The 16,707-nt window shown below is 35.4% G+C and overlaps 1 protein-coding gene across 2 annotated transcripts; it reads right to left on the minus strand.

Annotated features, from left to right (window-relative positions):
- Positions 1 to 588: 588 nt before the first annotated feature.
- On the minus strand, positions 589 to 12,511 carry LOC132030097 (protein TOPLESS-RELATED PROTEIN 2-like). 2 transcript variants are annotated; one of them, XM_059419579.1, is made up of 25 exons: positions 11,608 to 12,511; positions 10,902 to 11,081; positions 10,704 to 10,817; positions 10,462 to 10,620; positions 9,987 to 10,164; positions 9,742 to 9,871; positions 9,540 to 9,649; positions 9,304 to 9,442; positions 8,997 to 9,106; positions 8,499 to 8,568; positions 8,322 to 8,395; positions 8,150 to 8,245; positions 7,910 to 8,005; positions 7,625 to 7,752; positions 5,382 to 5,616; positions 5,129 to 5,293; positions 4,896 to 5,003; positions 4,611 to 4,757; positions 4,041 to 4,151; positions 3,763 to 3,945; positions 3,489 to 3,617; positions 2,644 to 2,739; positions 2,205 to 2,390; positions 1,378 to 1,547; positions 589 to 1,101 (listed from the first exon to the last, which is right to left on the minus strand). In XM_059419579.1, the coding sequence occupies exons 1-25, from the start codon at positions 11,685 to 11,687 to the stop codon at positions 882 to 884; spliced, it is 3,414 nt and encodes a 1,137-aa protein (XP_059275562.1). In that variant the 5' UTR covers positions 11,688 to 12,511; the 3' UTR covers positions 589 to 881. The 2 variants fall into 2 exon arrangements, with proteins under 2 accessions (XP_059275562.1, XP_059275563.1); XM_059419580.1 differs by having other exon boundaries at positions 589 to 1,098; positions 11,608 to 12,510.
- Between the last annotated feature and the right edge of the window lie 4,196 nt (positions 12,512 to 16,707).

Raw genomic sequence — 16,707 nt, forward strand, 5'->3', positions numbered from 1 at the left:
ACACTTTTTTCTAAAAACAAGAAAAATTTTTTTTCACTTTTTTTTTTTTAGTTTCACTGTTTCAACAAAAACCAATAAAAATTATTCTCTTTTTTCCAAAAAAGTGAAATTGTATTTATGGCAAATACTTCAAAAAACAAGAAAAACTTGTTTTTCAAAAAAATTCAACTTTTTTCATTTTTTTTACACTACATTGCACCAAAAACTACAATGTCAAAAATTATGGCCAAACACAACTCCAACTCCAACTTCAAAAATTCCAAAAAAAATGAAAAAGTTTTTGACATTTATGGCCAAACGGCACCTAATTATTGTTCCAAGTTGACGATCAGTTGGTTAGAGGTAGTTTACTAGGGTTAAAATTTACCAGCACATGACTTACACCACACCATATTAATTTACCATGAATAAGTAACAAATTAAATTGAAAAAAAAGACAACTTCGGGCACAAACCATCTCATGTTCATACAGGGCGTAGGAAAGGCACTCCAAGGGGGATGAGAATGGATTTATTAGCTATATCCAGTGATAGCAGTATATTTAAAGACACATTATGTATTCATTGAGTTGACATAAACATAGAATGCAGGTAAGAAAACAGCAAGAATTATAATTGCAGATAAATTAAAGAAGTTAGGTTATCATATGATTCAGAACTTAGCAGAGGAAACAAGATGGAAGGAATCAATGAAACATTTGAGACACGATAATTAATGGCCTGGCTACAAATGCAGCTGATCAAAGATGTACAATGACCTCTATCCAAAAGAATAGTCAAACTAGATAGAAAAGAATAAGCTATTTTTAGAACTTTACAATATTAGGATCTAAAAGAACACTGTGAGCACCATATCATCTCTATATCACCATGTTGAATGTATCATCTTGAAGGGGTTTCTGATGGCTGACTATTCAATGCAGAACTAGAGGGAATAGAAGGCATAGGTCCATTATCTTGAGACGATGAACCGCCCCACTTGGGCTCTGCATCTGATGGCTCGATCACATGCACCGTGCCATCACTCATTCCGAGAGCGAATTGGTTGGAATCCGATGGATGTGCTGCTATCACCATAGGAAATGGAACGCCGCTGCCACTGCTTAAACAAGTGAAATTCAGATTAGTTAGCCACAGTTCCAAAATATTACCTCTAAATTCAGATAAAGCAATGAGCATGTCATAATTTCATGTCACCATGTAGAGAGCCTTGTGCCCTCTTCACCAAATATAAGCGGAAATCCAAGTGCTAACTTTATTCAAAGCAAATCAAAGCCCATTACACAGCCGCTCTAACTCCCATATTTGCCACTATTGTCCAAAACATGTGCAATACTACCATTTATATGCATGGAAATTGGAAATAATGAATGCTTACCTGCCAATTGAAGATAAGTAAGCTGAAGGTGCAATTCTACATCGAAGTCTCAGACTGTCTGCATCAAATACTCCGATTGCACCATCGCAGAATCCAGTAAAGATCAGCAGGCCATCACATGAGTATATAGCACTTGAAATGGGAGAAGAAAGTGCATCTCTTGGATACCACTGCAACCAATTAACGCTCAAATCATTTGTATTTGAACTAGGAAATGGAAGGAACTTGATAGTCACAATTGGAGTACATGATAAATGTATCATGATCATCATAAAATATGCAACATGAAAGTTCTCTTTTGTTGAGCCATGCATAGCAATATATATGCAGCTACACTGACAAAGTATGTAAAGCAAGAAAGGAAAATAGGAACTAGGAAGAGCAAAAAATGTCAACACGGAAAATGAATTAACAAAAAATATTTTTATAATAGGAACAAAGAACACAGACAACTGCATCAGTCCCCAGCAATTCTGGTTTAGCATGCCATCATAGATGCTACGCGCTTAATGATGATTTCCTATCGTACTCTTGAAATTATGCAGACCTTTGTAACACAGGACACTTACCCCAAACAAACAAGAAACACCAACATCTAAATATCCATCCCAACAGTTGGCAGTGGTACATCACAATTAAAGCTGATGAAAATTTTAGAATAACCATTACCAGGATTGCCATCAGTACAATCACAAATTCACAATCGAGGAGATGAGAATGATATACTAATAAGTGGAATTCAGTTAAACTAAAACATTTCTGAGCAATCAATACAAATTCTTAGTGTGTTTAACAATAAAATACAACAAATTAATGTGAAGACTTACTGAACGCTGACATTCAAGTTGGGTATCATAGATTCCAATTTGGCTTTCATGAACTACTAGTATATGAGATTGGTCATTATGGAATTGGACTCTAGTTTCTCCAACTAAGGGAGCTTGGTGACCTGGCGGCGCTTGAATAGGCCTTGCTTTTTTCTTTTCCCAGCCATCAACACTCCAGATACAAAGCTGCATCACAGAACAAGCACCAAATATTGTGCTATTAGCATGTTATTGAAATTATACTACATAACTACTATAGCATCAAGATTGCCATGTTGCAAAGGAAGTACCATTGCCCATCCTAAAGAAATAACAAACTAAGACTCATGAATAAATGCAATACATAAATCCAAATGGTACCAGCAGTGCTGTGCCTTGAAATGGAAAAGAATGCAAGAGAGGCAAAATGATGCAAAGAGGAGAAAAACTACCAACTTGCCTGTGCATCTGCACCTGAAGATACCAGTACATTCAAACTCTGTGAAAATGCAAGGCCTGTGATCCGTTTCTGGTGACCCTTGAGCTTGGTTTTGACCTATGACAGGGTCAGATAACCAAAAGGGCGCAATATTATTTCACAATGAAACCATAAAGAAGCAAACAGAAAAGATCTGTTACCACAAAATTCTAAAGGACAGACAGGAATAAGGAAAACAGAAAACAAAGTTGATAAGCATAAGGCTTGGAAGAAATATAATAAAATAAGGCTATTGCTTTGATATTCGATGGGTCTATGTATTCCTGACCTGAAAAGTATGTCTATTTTGACGTAAAGGAGAAAAAACATGGTTGGTTGCTGTGAAATATTAATGATTAACATCCATTTGTCTAAGAATCAAGATAAGTAAAGGTATTATAATTTCACACTTCTGTCCAGTTTTAATTAATTGATAATGGTGACGAGGAGGGCACCCAACCCCTCCATATTTACTTTCTTCCCAAAATGAACCTCATCCTTCGATATTTACCTCCCACTCCAGCAATCCTCCTCTTTACAACTGAAAACCAAACATAGATTTCTTAAAAATTCATTATCTACAGCTTTACTAAAGCAATGAAGTCTTAACGTAAACTCTTGAGTTGTTAGCAGGCATATTTAAAGACGTTTGTCTGATGATATTCCCACCATGCATGGCTGATAACCATTGTGAAAAGAGAAGAACATAGAAGCTACAAAATTAAGTTTCAGTATCAGAATAAACAGTGAGAAATTAAAGAAGTAATATTGTGGCTTCGAAGTGAAATGTGCAACCAAGGACCAACACACAAAAAAAGAAAAAGTACCTCATCAACCCTAACGTTGTATATCTGGATGGTGGAGTCCTCCATTCCTACAGCGATAACGTTGTTATCTTGAGGATGAAATGCCAAATAGGTAGCTGCAGGGGGTGGCGGCATGAAAGTTGTCATCACCTGACCAGAGTTCATGTGTCAGTTTAGATAAACCAATTTATCAGCGTCAAGTAAGGGACAAGTCAATTTTGTACATAATGATCTTCAAGTTCAAGAATTAAACGAGATCTTCGTCCACTTCTTTTCCTAGAGAGGGTAAACAAACCTTAAAGGTCATCATGTTAAACAAGGAGACCTTCCCACCAGAAGCAGACATGACATAAGAATCATTTTTAGATAGAGCAATACATGCAGCCGCATCTTCAGCTGATTTTGCATCACCGGCATCATTAGACATGAGTGCTCCATTTGTAGGCTGCCACAGTTGTGGAGCAACCGCCGCTGAGGACTGAAAGAAAGGAATAAGAAAAGCAAACCAGTCAGAATTTTCTGACAAGAACTAACGAAAATTTGATGTGAGCCATATCGATACTCCAACTTTACCTTTCCAGATGGATTTCGCTCATTTCTCTGCCATTTCCAGAGCTTATGAATGGCATTGGAGCCCAGTGCCAGCACAGCAAGCCCAGAATTCGTATAGAGAAGCCGCAGCACCTGTCATCATAACAATTCAACTGTCTTTAGGTTGCTGAGAAAGACCATTAATCAAAGAAGCATATTGTGCCTCAACGTTACTAATAGCAACAATTCATATTCCATCAAGAAAGACTAAACATGCAGTAGGAGATTCAACACTAGTCTCCAGGAACAATTAAGAGCTGTTAAAAATCTAATCGAGCAAATAAGAATGGCCCCATCTAACAGTATAAACTATTAATGAGGTAGTCAAACCATTCAACGATATTAGAGCAAGCAGAGATCGTAGTTCAAGTCTATCTGCCACCATTCACAAAAAGGAGACTTCACTACTGCTTAACATTTTATATAAGGTAGTCACATAATTCAATTCAACAAGAAAGGATTGTGACAAAAGATCCCACCAAATTTAGTCTTCAAAAGAAAAACTACCACAAGCAAGTGAAAATAAAAATGCAGATGAAGTTTTATAACAACCTTGCTGGCTGACAGAGGGTCTGGCAGCTTTAGAGATTTAAGTTGAGATGAGTCAGCAATGTCAGAGAACTTCCAGCTTTTAATCTTGTCCATACTTTCTGCAATTCTAGGTTTGACGTCAGGAACTCTGCTGTTTTCCATGGTGGCCTATTGATTTGACAAGCATGATAAGTCAAATATATAATAGAATCATACTTCAAATGACAAAAGATCAGGAAGCACCATGCACTTCCCTGTCAACAGTAATAAAGAAGGGGAGGGGGAGAATCATGGCAGATAGTATACCAGATTGCCGATGGACATTGATTGCTGAGTTCTATCACCACGTTCAACGATTTGAGGTGCAGAGCCAGAAATATTAGGAATTGGACCTAAGGAACCAGAAATTTGCGGCTGCAGAAGCATCAAGGTAAAGACAAGCATTATATTCTACTGGTGGTATGAATATGACAATTTAAATTAGCTCAGGGCATTGTGTAGTAAGAAACCATAACTGCCCAAAGGAGGAGCAATCTTACTTTAATATTGACTTCAGAATGCGCACGAGAACCCTCAAATGCCCTGTTCTCCAGCATCCTGAGCATTCGCTGTCCATCAGTGTTTGCCAGAACCTTGATTCCATTATCACTCGTCGTGACAGCCAGCAATGAGCCTTCCTTATTGAATCTTAGTCTAGGACTGGCCTGAAAAGAAAATTGGAGTTCAATAATTCTCAGTTTCAATAATATGTCCTCTGTCAAACAAATGAATTCAAATAACAGCAATACTAACAGGCAATCCACCATCGCCATCAGTAGATGTAAGCATGTTGGTATTATCCATTTCCCAAAACTTTATCTGGAACTCATCGCCTGCAGCTAAGAAACGATTCCTCGTTGTGTCAAACTGCACAACACCTAATGAACGCTTTCTAAAGCCAGAGAACGTCCTCTTGATTGCTCCTTCACTCTCATTCCACTCTACAAGGTGGGATTCACCTTCTTTACTTGTCCCACAAGAGAAAAGTCTGAAAGAAGATAGGAAAAGTTAAGAATCACTACATATAATAACATCAAATGCAAACAAGTTTGTCTTGTTCAGAGATCTTTCTCAAAAAAGTTCGTCTTGTTTAGAGCATTGGTCATAAAATCCCATAGGCCTCTTTCCAATTCATTGTTTCTACCTTCAATAAGCACCTTTAACTCATTCACTAATGGCTGTCGAATCTTATCATGGTACCTTCGGTGTATAAAATTCACCCTGATGAGTCCTCCAATGGTATCATGTTTTTCCTTAGGGAGTACCCATAACTTTAGCCTCTTTTTTTTTGGGCAATGGTATGTTTGATAGACTGCCGAAGAAGGGGCTTCTTGGGAAATTTGAAAGAGTTCTGGAAAATCTACTAGGAGGAGCACTCAACCGGGAGAATGTATGCATTCAAAAAATAATATGATGAAGAATGTTGACGTGTGTGATCACCTCATTTAAAAGCTTAAGTTGTTAAAGAGAGCACACTTTTATTTATTTCATAATGTCTGACACACGCCCCCTCAAGTACGCCCTTGTTCTTTCTCACACATGAATTTCCTTTTTGATAATGGGTGACTCAAGACCTCTACCTACTCTGCTACCATGTTGAAGTGCGCAACCATCTCATCCAACAAGCTTAAGCTAGAGAGAAACTTTTATTTATTTAATTATGTCTTTCAACAAAGAAACCAAAATTAGAGCTAAGAGGAGGATGACCACTGATGAAATCACCAAACAGCAAAGGAATTAAGGATGCTTGAGTTCAATGTGAATTATGGTAGGTAAAGGCAGATTTTTGCCAATATCTGGCAAAAGAAGCTAAGTTTTATTAGTTGGAGTGCACGCGGACTTAACAGCAGAAAGAAAAGAAAAAAACAAGGAGAATTATCAAATTATTGACTCAAACATGGCGAGCTGACATTTACTGTTTGCAAGATACTAAGATGGACCATTGGGAAATATCCTCGGTTCAAAAGTCTGGGCAATAGATGGTTAGCTTTTGCTGACTTTTTGGACACGAAAGGAATTGAACTTGACCAACAAGGCGGGCTCAAAGCCAGCAGTATGTTGGTCGAATTAGACGGGAGGATTATATACCTAGGATAGGGTCAATCGAAGGGGTACATCAGGATTGGGCCATGGACGTGTCTCGATTGGGCCAACATTGATGAGTAAAAGAAAAACTTGCCCCATCACGTTTTCTGATTTTTGCAAGAAGTTGGCTGTAAAGGGAGTATAGTGGAATTATTGGAAATGACACCATTTGAAAACAAAACAGGGGGATTCAAACCGACCATTTGATTCAGCATCAAAATTCTAGACAATCTAGAGGATGTTCCTTAACTTATATGGCCAATGCTAGGTGATGCCTAGGCCAGTAAAGGGAGCTTGTTGAGTTGGAGGGTTGGACTGGACGAAAGCTGAGCAAACAATGAGAGGCTATGGTTCACTACTCCACCAAGTAATCTTTGGTTGACTGGCTAAAAAGAATCTTGTGTTTCAATGGCAGGAGAAACTTGTTTATAGACCTCCTTTTTTAAAAGGTCAGGCAGAAGACTTGTTTAGACTTGATTACAAATGTTTGTGCTTTTGAGTTTTGGTATGACATGCTGAACGTATAAAATCTGTTTGAATCCTTCTGTTCCCCGATCAAAAGTACTGCAGAGGACAAGTAAAAAGAAAAAAAGAAAGTGCAGAAACATAAAACAGAAATGAACAGGAATAGAGAGAGGATGTAGCAGCAATGAAATAAAAGGGTTACACCAAATTTGAAGATAAAGAAGATGGTAGATTTTAAAATCATTATACTACTTTAGCTTGGTATAAGGATGGAAAAATAAAATGTATTACCAAAATTTGCATCACAAGGATAAGATCTTATCGAAGAAAGAAATGTGGTAAGATTCCATGCATCGCATAAAAATCACCAAAGCTTCCTTGCTTGTTTGAAACAAATAAGGTCACTTACTAAACAAACATCAAATTGTACTGGCTTTTGGACCAACCTGGTTCCATCAGCACTATATGCCATTGTTGTGCACCAAAGACCAGGGGCATCATAATCTACTCTTGATCCCATGCAGTCATACAGCCAAGCTTTTATTTTACCATCAATGGCCGTAGAGAAAATAAACTGCAAAAAGTAAATTTAGAAAATAATATTCCTTATCAAACACAATTTAAAAAAATTATAAGACGGCTTCCTTGACTCGTTTTAAGAAGCCCTATGAAAATCATTCAGCAGCACAAGAGTCAATATGTGAAAAGCAACCACAATGCAATTGGTTTACCTGGATATTCTCCTTATAGTGAGGGCAGACAGAATATACAGGAGCTTCATGCCCCTCAAACATATATTGTCTACGACCACCTACTGCATCCCAAACCTGTTATAAGAAAGCAAATAATGAAGAAAATAAATCCTACAAAATTTCGGAATTATAATACCAAAAGTTTTCTTCTTTTTTTTATTTTTTATTTTAAAAGGAAAGCATAACACCAATATTATGTTATCTTGTCTAGGAGAAAACCTTGATTGTCTTGTCATCCCCACACGTTACTATGCAGAGTTGCTTATTAGGGTGTGCAAATGCAATATCATTAACGCCGCCAGCATGAGCATCAATCTACAACATGAAGAATAATGAAGACTTGATGAGATATGTAATTATTGATGTGAGGATGTGAGACAAAGAGACTTACTTCTAGATGCTGTCTCAATTCTCCTGCTGGGCTGTATGTATATATTTGAACAATGTGCTTCGAAAAGGCAACCCCTGCAAAAAGCAAAATGACAGAAACATGGGTACAATTGAGTTCCTAAAGCTGCAAGAACATATCACAGGAAAGAAAAAATGAACCAGTAAAAGCCCATCTTACCAAGGATAGAACCATCTGGGCCCCATACACATCGATTAACAGATATAGTGGCATCTTTGACCAAAGCTGACTGAATAATAAGCAGCCAAAGCACGTTAATTTGGGGAGCAAAAGTGAATCTTATAACCCAAAGAAGAAAGGGAGAAATATGCTAGATTTGAGCAAATATGACTTAATATAGACATACTCCTTCCATCATGAATCAAGTTAATCCTATTAATAAGCTGAAAAAATAAGAAAAAAGAGTTTCTGGAGTTGTTTATTGGGGTGTATTTTGATTTATGCTAAAAAGTTTGTTAATATGTGAAGTAAGGTAGATCAATGAACGATGACATGCCGAGACCAAATTATATACAAGTACAATACTAAATTAGTTTGGCATCTCATTTGGGGACAGGATTCACACTAAAATATGATGGACTGGAAAGAAAAATTGCTTCACTAATTGGGGGATCAAAGAAGAAGTATTGGAATTCAAAACCCTCAAGAAATTCTCACCTGGAATGGCATTGAGCATACAGATACATCCCAAACCTTGAAGGCCTTATGCGCTAACCTTTCTCGAGATCCAACTTCCCAAATGCTAATGTCACCAACATTGGTACCCACTACATGGTCATACAGGAAAAGATGGAAATTAGGACCAATAGAAATTTGAAGCCACAAAATGTCCCCTTTCCCAACCATGGGTCTCAAATACTTAAATGATTTATCACAATTTTGAACAGGAATATGCACATAAACGCCCAATAATCATAAGTAACACTTCCCCAGACTAACTATAGAGGGGCCAATCAGAATCAACCTAGAAGAACAGTCTGTTGTTGTGGATGGAAATCCATGCTCATAACGTTAGATCCTTGGCTAAGGTTCCGCACAACAGTTTTAGGAAGGTCATCCGGTGAATACATATTGGGAGGATGAGTTGAACCAGAAAAGGATACCTGGAAAATAACCAAAAAAATTGTGTTTGCTTGCCTTGTTAATCGATTAGGTAAAGTAATCTCGCAAACTTGCTATTTCCGTCTTACTTCAACTCACCTCATCAGACTGACCAGCACGCATTCGTTTCATCAAATGCTCTGAATCGGCCATTTGAAAGTCCATTCCAGGACCGCCTGGGTTAGTTCTTGGATGTTTTAGAAAGGCAGCTGATGACATTACAATAGAAAACTTTAGTTTAAGAAAAATACTAACTTTTTGGAAATGCAACCACAGTTTCCTCCAAACTAATATCACATACCAGCGCCAGAAGGAGCCTGCACAAGTCCAGGGGGACCAGCAGCAACAGCAGCGTGAGGCATAGAAGGATTTGCACTTGACATCCACCCTGCGATGGCACTTGGTGAAGGTGAAACAACTGGTTGGAATGGCTGCAATAATAAAACTAAAACAATTAAGACACCATATGGAATATACCAAATGGTGAGCAGATAAATAGGAGGTTTTGTTCTTAAGGGAACAGCATGTTTAATGAACACTACTCACACTGTGAGCTCCAAGTGGAGGAAATGCCCCAGGCTTTGGAACTGGTCCAGCAAGAGGTGTATTTGCAGGAGGAGGAGGCCGAGCTCCATTGCTAGCAGCACAAGTATGATCAGTAAAAAGTGTTTTAATATCAGGGTTTGGACGTGGATTCTTGCATAGCTGATGCTGCCAGTTAAGACTGAAATTCAAATGACACAAAACTTAATAAAGTAGTCTTAACAAGAAAATCAGATAATCACAGAAAGGAGTGATCTCATCCCCAACTAGCGATAACAGCACAGCAGTAAACAATTATAATTAGAAGTGGCAGATTAATGGACCCTCCATGGCATTGCTTAGCTAGGAATTGAAACTAACTTAATCGGCACTTTCTATTTGAGGTAATATTATGGAAATATTAGAAGCATTAAATATCCCCAGATAGATAACCTCAGTGGATTAAATACAAGATACAAAGCATGCTTTAGCATAGAACCTTTGATTAATCAATGTCCGCAGTCGTGAAGCTTTGAAAGAAGGAAAAGCTAACTTGTCGCGGAACAGAGGGTTTGCCTCAATAAGCTTTTTTAGTTCTACCAGCATAATATTTCTTGCCGACTTTGTATCCCCATATTTGGAGAGCTGCTCGTTCTGTCTAGGGACACAACAAAAGGTTTTCAATTAATCGTCTGCAAAAGGGAAGAGTACACAGCACACTTAAATGCCAAAATATAATACCTAAAATTGTCAAGAGTCAATAACTGGGTGATCTCCTTGAAAAGATCTTCATTGAAAGAAGCAAAAACCTTAAGGTCCTTAACAAGAATCTCAACTGCTTTTACTCGATCATGCCTGACAAATATATTTCCAAAACCAACCAAATGATTAGAGGTGCTGACGAAACTTATGAAATGATTAATTGGTGAATGAACTCACTTGTCAAGAGCTTCAAGATATTTTTGCTTTCTTATTTCAAAGAAGATCTTCATTGAATAGCGGTTGTCCTCAACCTTTGTGAACCCACTTAGGTATTTCTCAACTTCATCCCATTCACCAGCTTGCACTTGATCCTCAAAGTATTTCATGTTGAAGAAGAAACCAGATTCTTGCTCCAACCTAAAGTTAATATTCATGCAATTTCATGGTAAAATGGAACATGAGAAGAGAACAAGATAATAAACATTAAATCCCCTCAAGAGTTATGTCATCTAACTTGCTCTTTCGACTCTAGCTAAATGATGAAATGAGAGAGTGTACAAACAAATAACCATGGTGGAGACAGAATTTTCACTAAGGGGATTCAAAAATATAAAAACATAAACACACAAAGAAGCCAAGTGGATTCAACATCTACTATAACCCAAGCCAAAAGGCAACAATCATAAGATTTCACCATTAAGCTGAAAATTCCAAGCAAATCTACAATTGACTCAAGGTGATCAGTTGGCTACATCATTCATCGAGTCTAATCGCAACAAACTAGAAAATGAAAAATCAATTCTAGAATACTAAATCACATTTCATTTGCTAGATTACATATGCATTTGAATTTCAACAATAAAGGCTTATAGAAAAACTTAATCATTTGCTAGATCACATATGCATTTGAATTTCAACAATAAAGGCTCATAGAAAAACTTACTTATGAACTGTCTCTTTGAACTTCTCCTCATCCAAAAACTGGAGGATTAAGAAAACCAGTTCCCTACTCAAGGAAGACATGGTAACAGCTCCAGGAACCCCTAGCCACTCCAGTGCAAATATTTGGATGTTAATTAGCTAAAGCAAAGAAAAATTAACCTAATTTTCCACCAAATGGAGCCCCTTTGCCCCAAAGTAATCAATCACCTACTTAATTTAGATCACTTTCCCAACAACTAACAAAACATTCATCCAAAAAAGTACTCAAATTTCTCACAACTTTCCAGAAATAATAACTGCTATAAACTGAAAACACAATGTACCAACACCAAGAATCCAACAAAATCACTCTAATCCTTACTCTTAAACTTCACTTAGCCTTTCATAAACTTCTTAAATCAATGCATCCAATTCCAAATCCCAAGAAAATGCCACCCCACAAAAACAAAGTCCAAAACTTTCTTGGAAAATGAGCTTCCTCCAAAAAAACTACCCCAAAATCCTCAAATTCCTAAAACAAACTCATAAAAATCCAATCTTTAAGCTACCAAATACATCAAACAAACAACCCCACTTCAGTTTTCCTTTAAAGAACACATTTTTATCAAAAACCAACAATAATCAGAGCAAAAGGTACTCTCTTTCAGATCTGGATACATATAATATCTTAACAAGAATCCATATATTGAAGAGTTAGAGACTACTTTACTTGTTTATGACAACCCCACATGATACTTTAAGTTTAAAAATGCAAAAAAAACTAGGGTTTTTCTTTTTTCCTATGTATAGAAGAAAAGACTACTTAATATTGAAAGTGACTTCCTTTTTTTCCTCTCTTTTTTTCTCCACAGACAAACAACAACCCACTACTCCTACTACTCTTTTTCTTTCTCTTCTTTGTATTATTAACTTTTTTTTTCCTTTCTCTTTCTATTTATATACAGCATGTGTTACATTTTTTATTTTATTTTTCTCTTACTAAAAGTGCTCATTGTTGCTTTTTATATAAAGGGGGGGCGGGGTGGTGGGTGGGTGGGTTTTTGTTGGGTTTATGATATTTTGTTTTCCTTAAAAAACACATGAGTGATCTTAAATTCTTTGCTGATTGATAAAATGACAATGTGGTGAGACATAGAGAATGTCACAGTAAGTTCTTGATGTACACGTGGCAAATGTTCATTGGTTAATGGTTGGATATTATGGAAAAAGTTGGTGAATTAAGCACTGTTTTATTTTCCTTTTATACTGATTTTTGTTTTTCACTTTTTCTTGTTTGGATAGCTCAAGCAAAAACTAAAAAGTTTTCCTTTTTTTTTTTTCCCTCTTAACCAAACTGCCCTCATAATTAGACCCCATGTCCTTTGATGTAATAATTGTTAAATCCTTTTATTTTTATGATGAGTATCCATTTATCAATAATTGATGAATAATGTTTCATATTATATTTTCATAAGTTCTTAATTTGGAGATCTCGATTAGAAGAATCCTCGTGCAGAATCGTATGAAAAAAAGTTATATAACCTTTAAAAAGTAACAGAATTAGACTTAAACCTATAACATGATATTTAGAGATTATTGATTGCGGAACGAGATAATGCCGAATCATAATACAAGAAATAAATAATGATAAAATTATTTAATGTGTATGTTTCTATTAGCAGATATTTGGTTCATTCCATTAAAAATATAATACATAGAATATAATAGATAAATTGCGATAATTTTATTTTTAGTTTTAATCTTAATCTTTTTAAATGACAGAAGAAGAGTTTTAGAGAAGGATATTTTAGTCATTTTGATATTTTATCTCAGTATTAACAATTCGGAATCGCGAGATTGTTATCTCTTGTCTAACGAAACGACCCCTTGAAGTATTACTGCCCTTCAAAGGTGTGCTAAGATCTGTGTACTAGTCTTTCCGGATCCCATTTGTGAGATTACACCGCATATATTATTGTAATTGTTATTGTTGACTAATGACTCGTTATTTGTTAGGGACCCAATATTGCACTTATTGTTCTACAGTAAAAATGAATTCAATTCCTTTCCCTACTATAGTACTTCTATATTTATTTAATTTTTTTATGTTAGTTTAAACCAGGAAGAAAAATCAAAAGTGGAAAGTGGCAAATTTTATCTCTTTTTAGCGCTTTCCTTGCCTTTTCCTTATTCCAACTTTTTCATTAAGTGGGAATCAAAGTACTAAAATAAATAAAAATGAAAATAAAACTTTTTCCCAGTGGAGTAAAAGATTAAATGGGGTGCTACATAGTGCTTCAACAATGCACCTGGCCCTATATTACCAAATGTGTGTCTTACACAAATTTTAGAATTAAGTAAAAGTTTATTTGTGGTCTTGATGCATTTCTTTGATATTAATCATTTAATTACATTTATGAGTAAAATAGAGGACCAATTATTTACTTATTTATTTTATATATGTTGTGAGTACTCATGACAAAATTAATATGAAGTTGCTATTGCTTAGAAGAAAATTTAAAGTCGTTTGTCCTTGTCCCATATCCTCCCTCTTGAAGCTTTTTATATTCTGTGAGCCTTTTCTTTTTTTTCTAATTAGTTTTTGACATAATCTAACAAAAATTTGTAGGAAAAGGAGAAACATAACTAAGTAAGAGGTGCAAAGAGTTTTTCTTTTCCATGAAAAGAATGAAAAACACTCAGAGGTTACATAAAATCAAGTAATATAAAGTTTATGTTTTGTTATACGTATCACTTAATCATAATTTAATGATAAGAACTTTAACTTTAATTTACAATTCCTAAGGATAAATAATTAGTTTGACGTAAATATCAAGTACATGTATTTATATTTTGGTAACAAATACTTATAAGATTAATGAAAAATGAACTCCTCGTGCATTAGGAGCGTTATAAACTAGCAGTATAAATTGTTCATTTTTTTGTGCGGATTGCTCTTCAAAAGCAATGGTCTTTAATTATTGCCCCTCAAATTTGAAATATTTAGTTTTTGCCCTTTGCCTAAAAACCCATGGGTTCTGAGTTCAAACCCCGCTCAGACAAAAATAAAAAATAAAAAATCGCAAGGCAGAGCTTAAGATTCGCTAGGCAGAGTTTGCCTGCAAACTCTGACCCCATCAGACATAGTTTGCCTTATGCTTGAAGGCAAACTATGTCTGACGGACTGCAAACTATTCCTGATGGCTTGTAAAACTATGCCTGAGGCCTAACTTTGGCTTGTAAAACTCTGCTTGCAGGTAGAGTTTGCAGGCAAACTATATCTGATGGCTTGCAAAACTATGCCTGAGGCTCCTAACGTTGGCTTGCAAAACTCTGCATGAGGCCTAACTTTTGCCCGAATAGGCCTAACTTTGCTACAAAACTCTGCTTTGCGATTTTTTATTTTTTTTTACTAAGCTAGGGTTTGAACCCAAAACCTCATGGTATTAAGCGAAAGGCAAAAATTAAAGACCACCCCAAAATAAGGGCATTCTTGAGAATTACCTGAAATTGTTCAAGTGTTCAAACCTTGGACAGGGCTTGTGAGGAGAAATCAAGGGCCTCGTTTGGTCATAGATGATTTTTACATTTTTTCGGAATTTTCTTCCAAAATCATGTTTGGATATAGAATTGTTACAATTTTTCGAAATTTAATTTGAAGTTGAATTCGTAATATTTCGAAATTCGAAACACTCCAAATAGGTACCTGTTTTCATATTTTCACTCCAAATTAGGGGTGCACATGGACCGAGTTGGTTCGGATTTTTCAAATACCAAACCAAACCAATTGTGTCGGGTTTTTAAATTTATAAACCAAACCAAACCAATAAAATTCGGGTTTTTCAACTTCGAGTTTTCTCGGGTTATTCGATTTTTTCCAAAAAAGTCTTTATACAAAACATATGACTTTTACTTCGAATATTTCTTTAGTCCTAGTAAGATACAACTATATAACTAAGGTGTTTCTTAAAAAAATAACACAAAATGTGAGATGGGTGATGACACCGTATTAAAATATTCAACAAAAAAGATAATAAAATCGGTAAAATAAGTATTGCTGATTAATAAGCGATAAAGAAATTGACTTTAATATAAATACTAAGTTATGCTAAAATAAGTACGGCTAATAAGTATTAATTACATGACAAGAAAAAAATTAAGCTATGTATTTTTACACTCTAAACCGATTATGCAAAACTAAAGAATAGATATCCAACATTACTGTCATTCCTAGTGTTAGAATTGAATTTATTTTGTTAGTATTATTGTTGAGTTGATTTTGATTTGGACTTTATTTGAGTTACTAACATTCATGGAATATAAAATTTATTGGCATTCAAAATTCTAAGTTCAAGCTTAAAATGATGAAAGACAAAAAAACTATGAAAAAAATTTAAGAAATATTTACAAATTACATTACAAATAAATATTTTATGTACACCCCTACTCCAAATCACTCACAAAAATTCATCATTTTTCCAAGTTGATGTCCAAAAACAACTCCAATTCTCAAATACCATTTTTCAATTTTTTTTTTCTTTCAAATTTCACATTTTTTATGTTCAAATACCCACCAGACATCACTTGTCAGATGAGTATTTTCCGAAAACCGGTTATATTTCAATTTTTTTTTAAAAGAATTGGCTATGTTCTAAACAGCGTTCACTAACGGCTATCTGATGCCATTTCTATGTGAAAATGCCAATCTGTATTATTAGGTAGCAAATTTAATTAGTGTGATCATGAGCTTTAAAGAGAAAAAATAAGTAAATAAAACTCCCTACAAAATGAGACAATTAAAGCCGTTAAAACGTAGACTCGTAGAGTGCTCCAGCCTGGATTGGACTTGGGGACCTTCCATCTGTACCAAGGAGAATAATGGAGGTTTGAAATACGAAATCAACGTATCTATTTTGAGGTGTGCTCCCACAATTGGTTTGTCATGTTTCTTGAAATAATATTTACATATTCAAATTACATAAAAAAGAATTTATATAACTTAGCGAAATAAAAATTATTTAACTGCTCACATAGTAATATTATCCTTATTCTGGGTTAAATATAACACTAACACTAGATGTTTAATACAGCAAAATGAGTAAAAGCTAAACATATAATTATA

This window comes from Lycium ferocissimum, chromosome 9 (assembly GCF_029784015.1).
Source record: "Lycium ferocissimum isolate CSIRO_LF1 chromosome 9, AGI_CSIRO_Lferr_CH_V1, whole genome shotgun sequence".
Classification (NCBI taxonomy): Eukaryota; Viridiplantae; Streptophyta; class Magnoliopsida; order Solanales; family Solanaceae; genus Lycium; species Lycium ferocissimum.

Bases quoted from the DNA above. Each gene is read 5' to 3' on its own strand.
- LOC132030097 (XM_059419579.1), bottom strand. From the start codon at position 11,687: ATGTCTTCCTTGAGTAGGGAACTGGTTTTCTTAATCCTCCAGTTTTTG. The intron at 9,650-9,741 runs GTATGTGATATT...TAATGTCATCAG, and splicing joins GCAGGCTCCTTCTGGCGCTG to CTGCCTTTCTAAAACATCCA. The intron at 8,569-8,996 runs GTGAGAATTTCT...CTTATTATTCAG, and splicing joins TATGCTCAATGCCATTCCAG to TCAGCTTTGGTCAAAGATGC.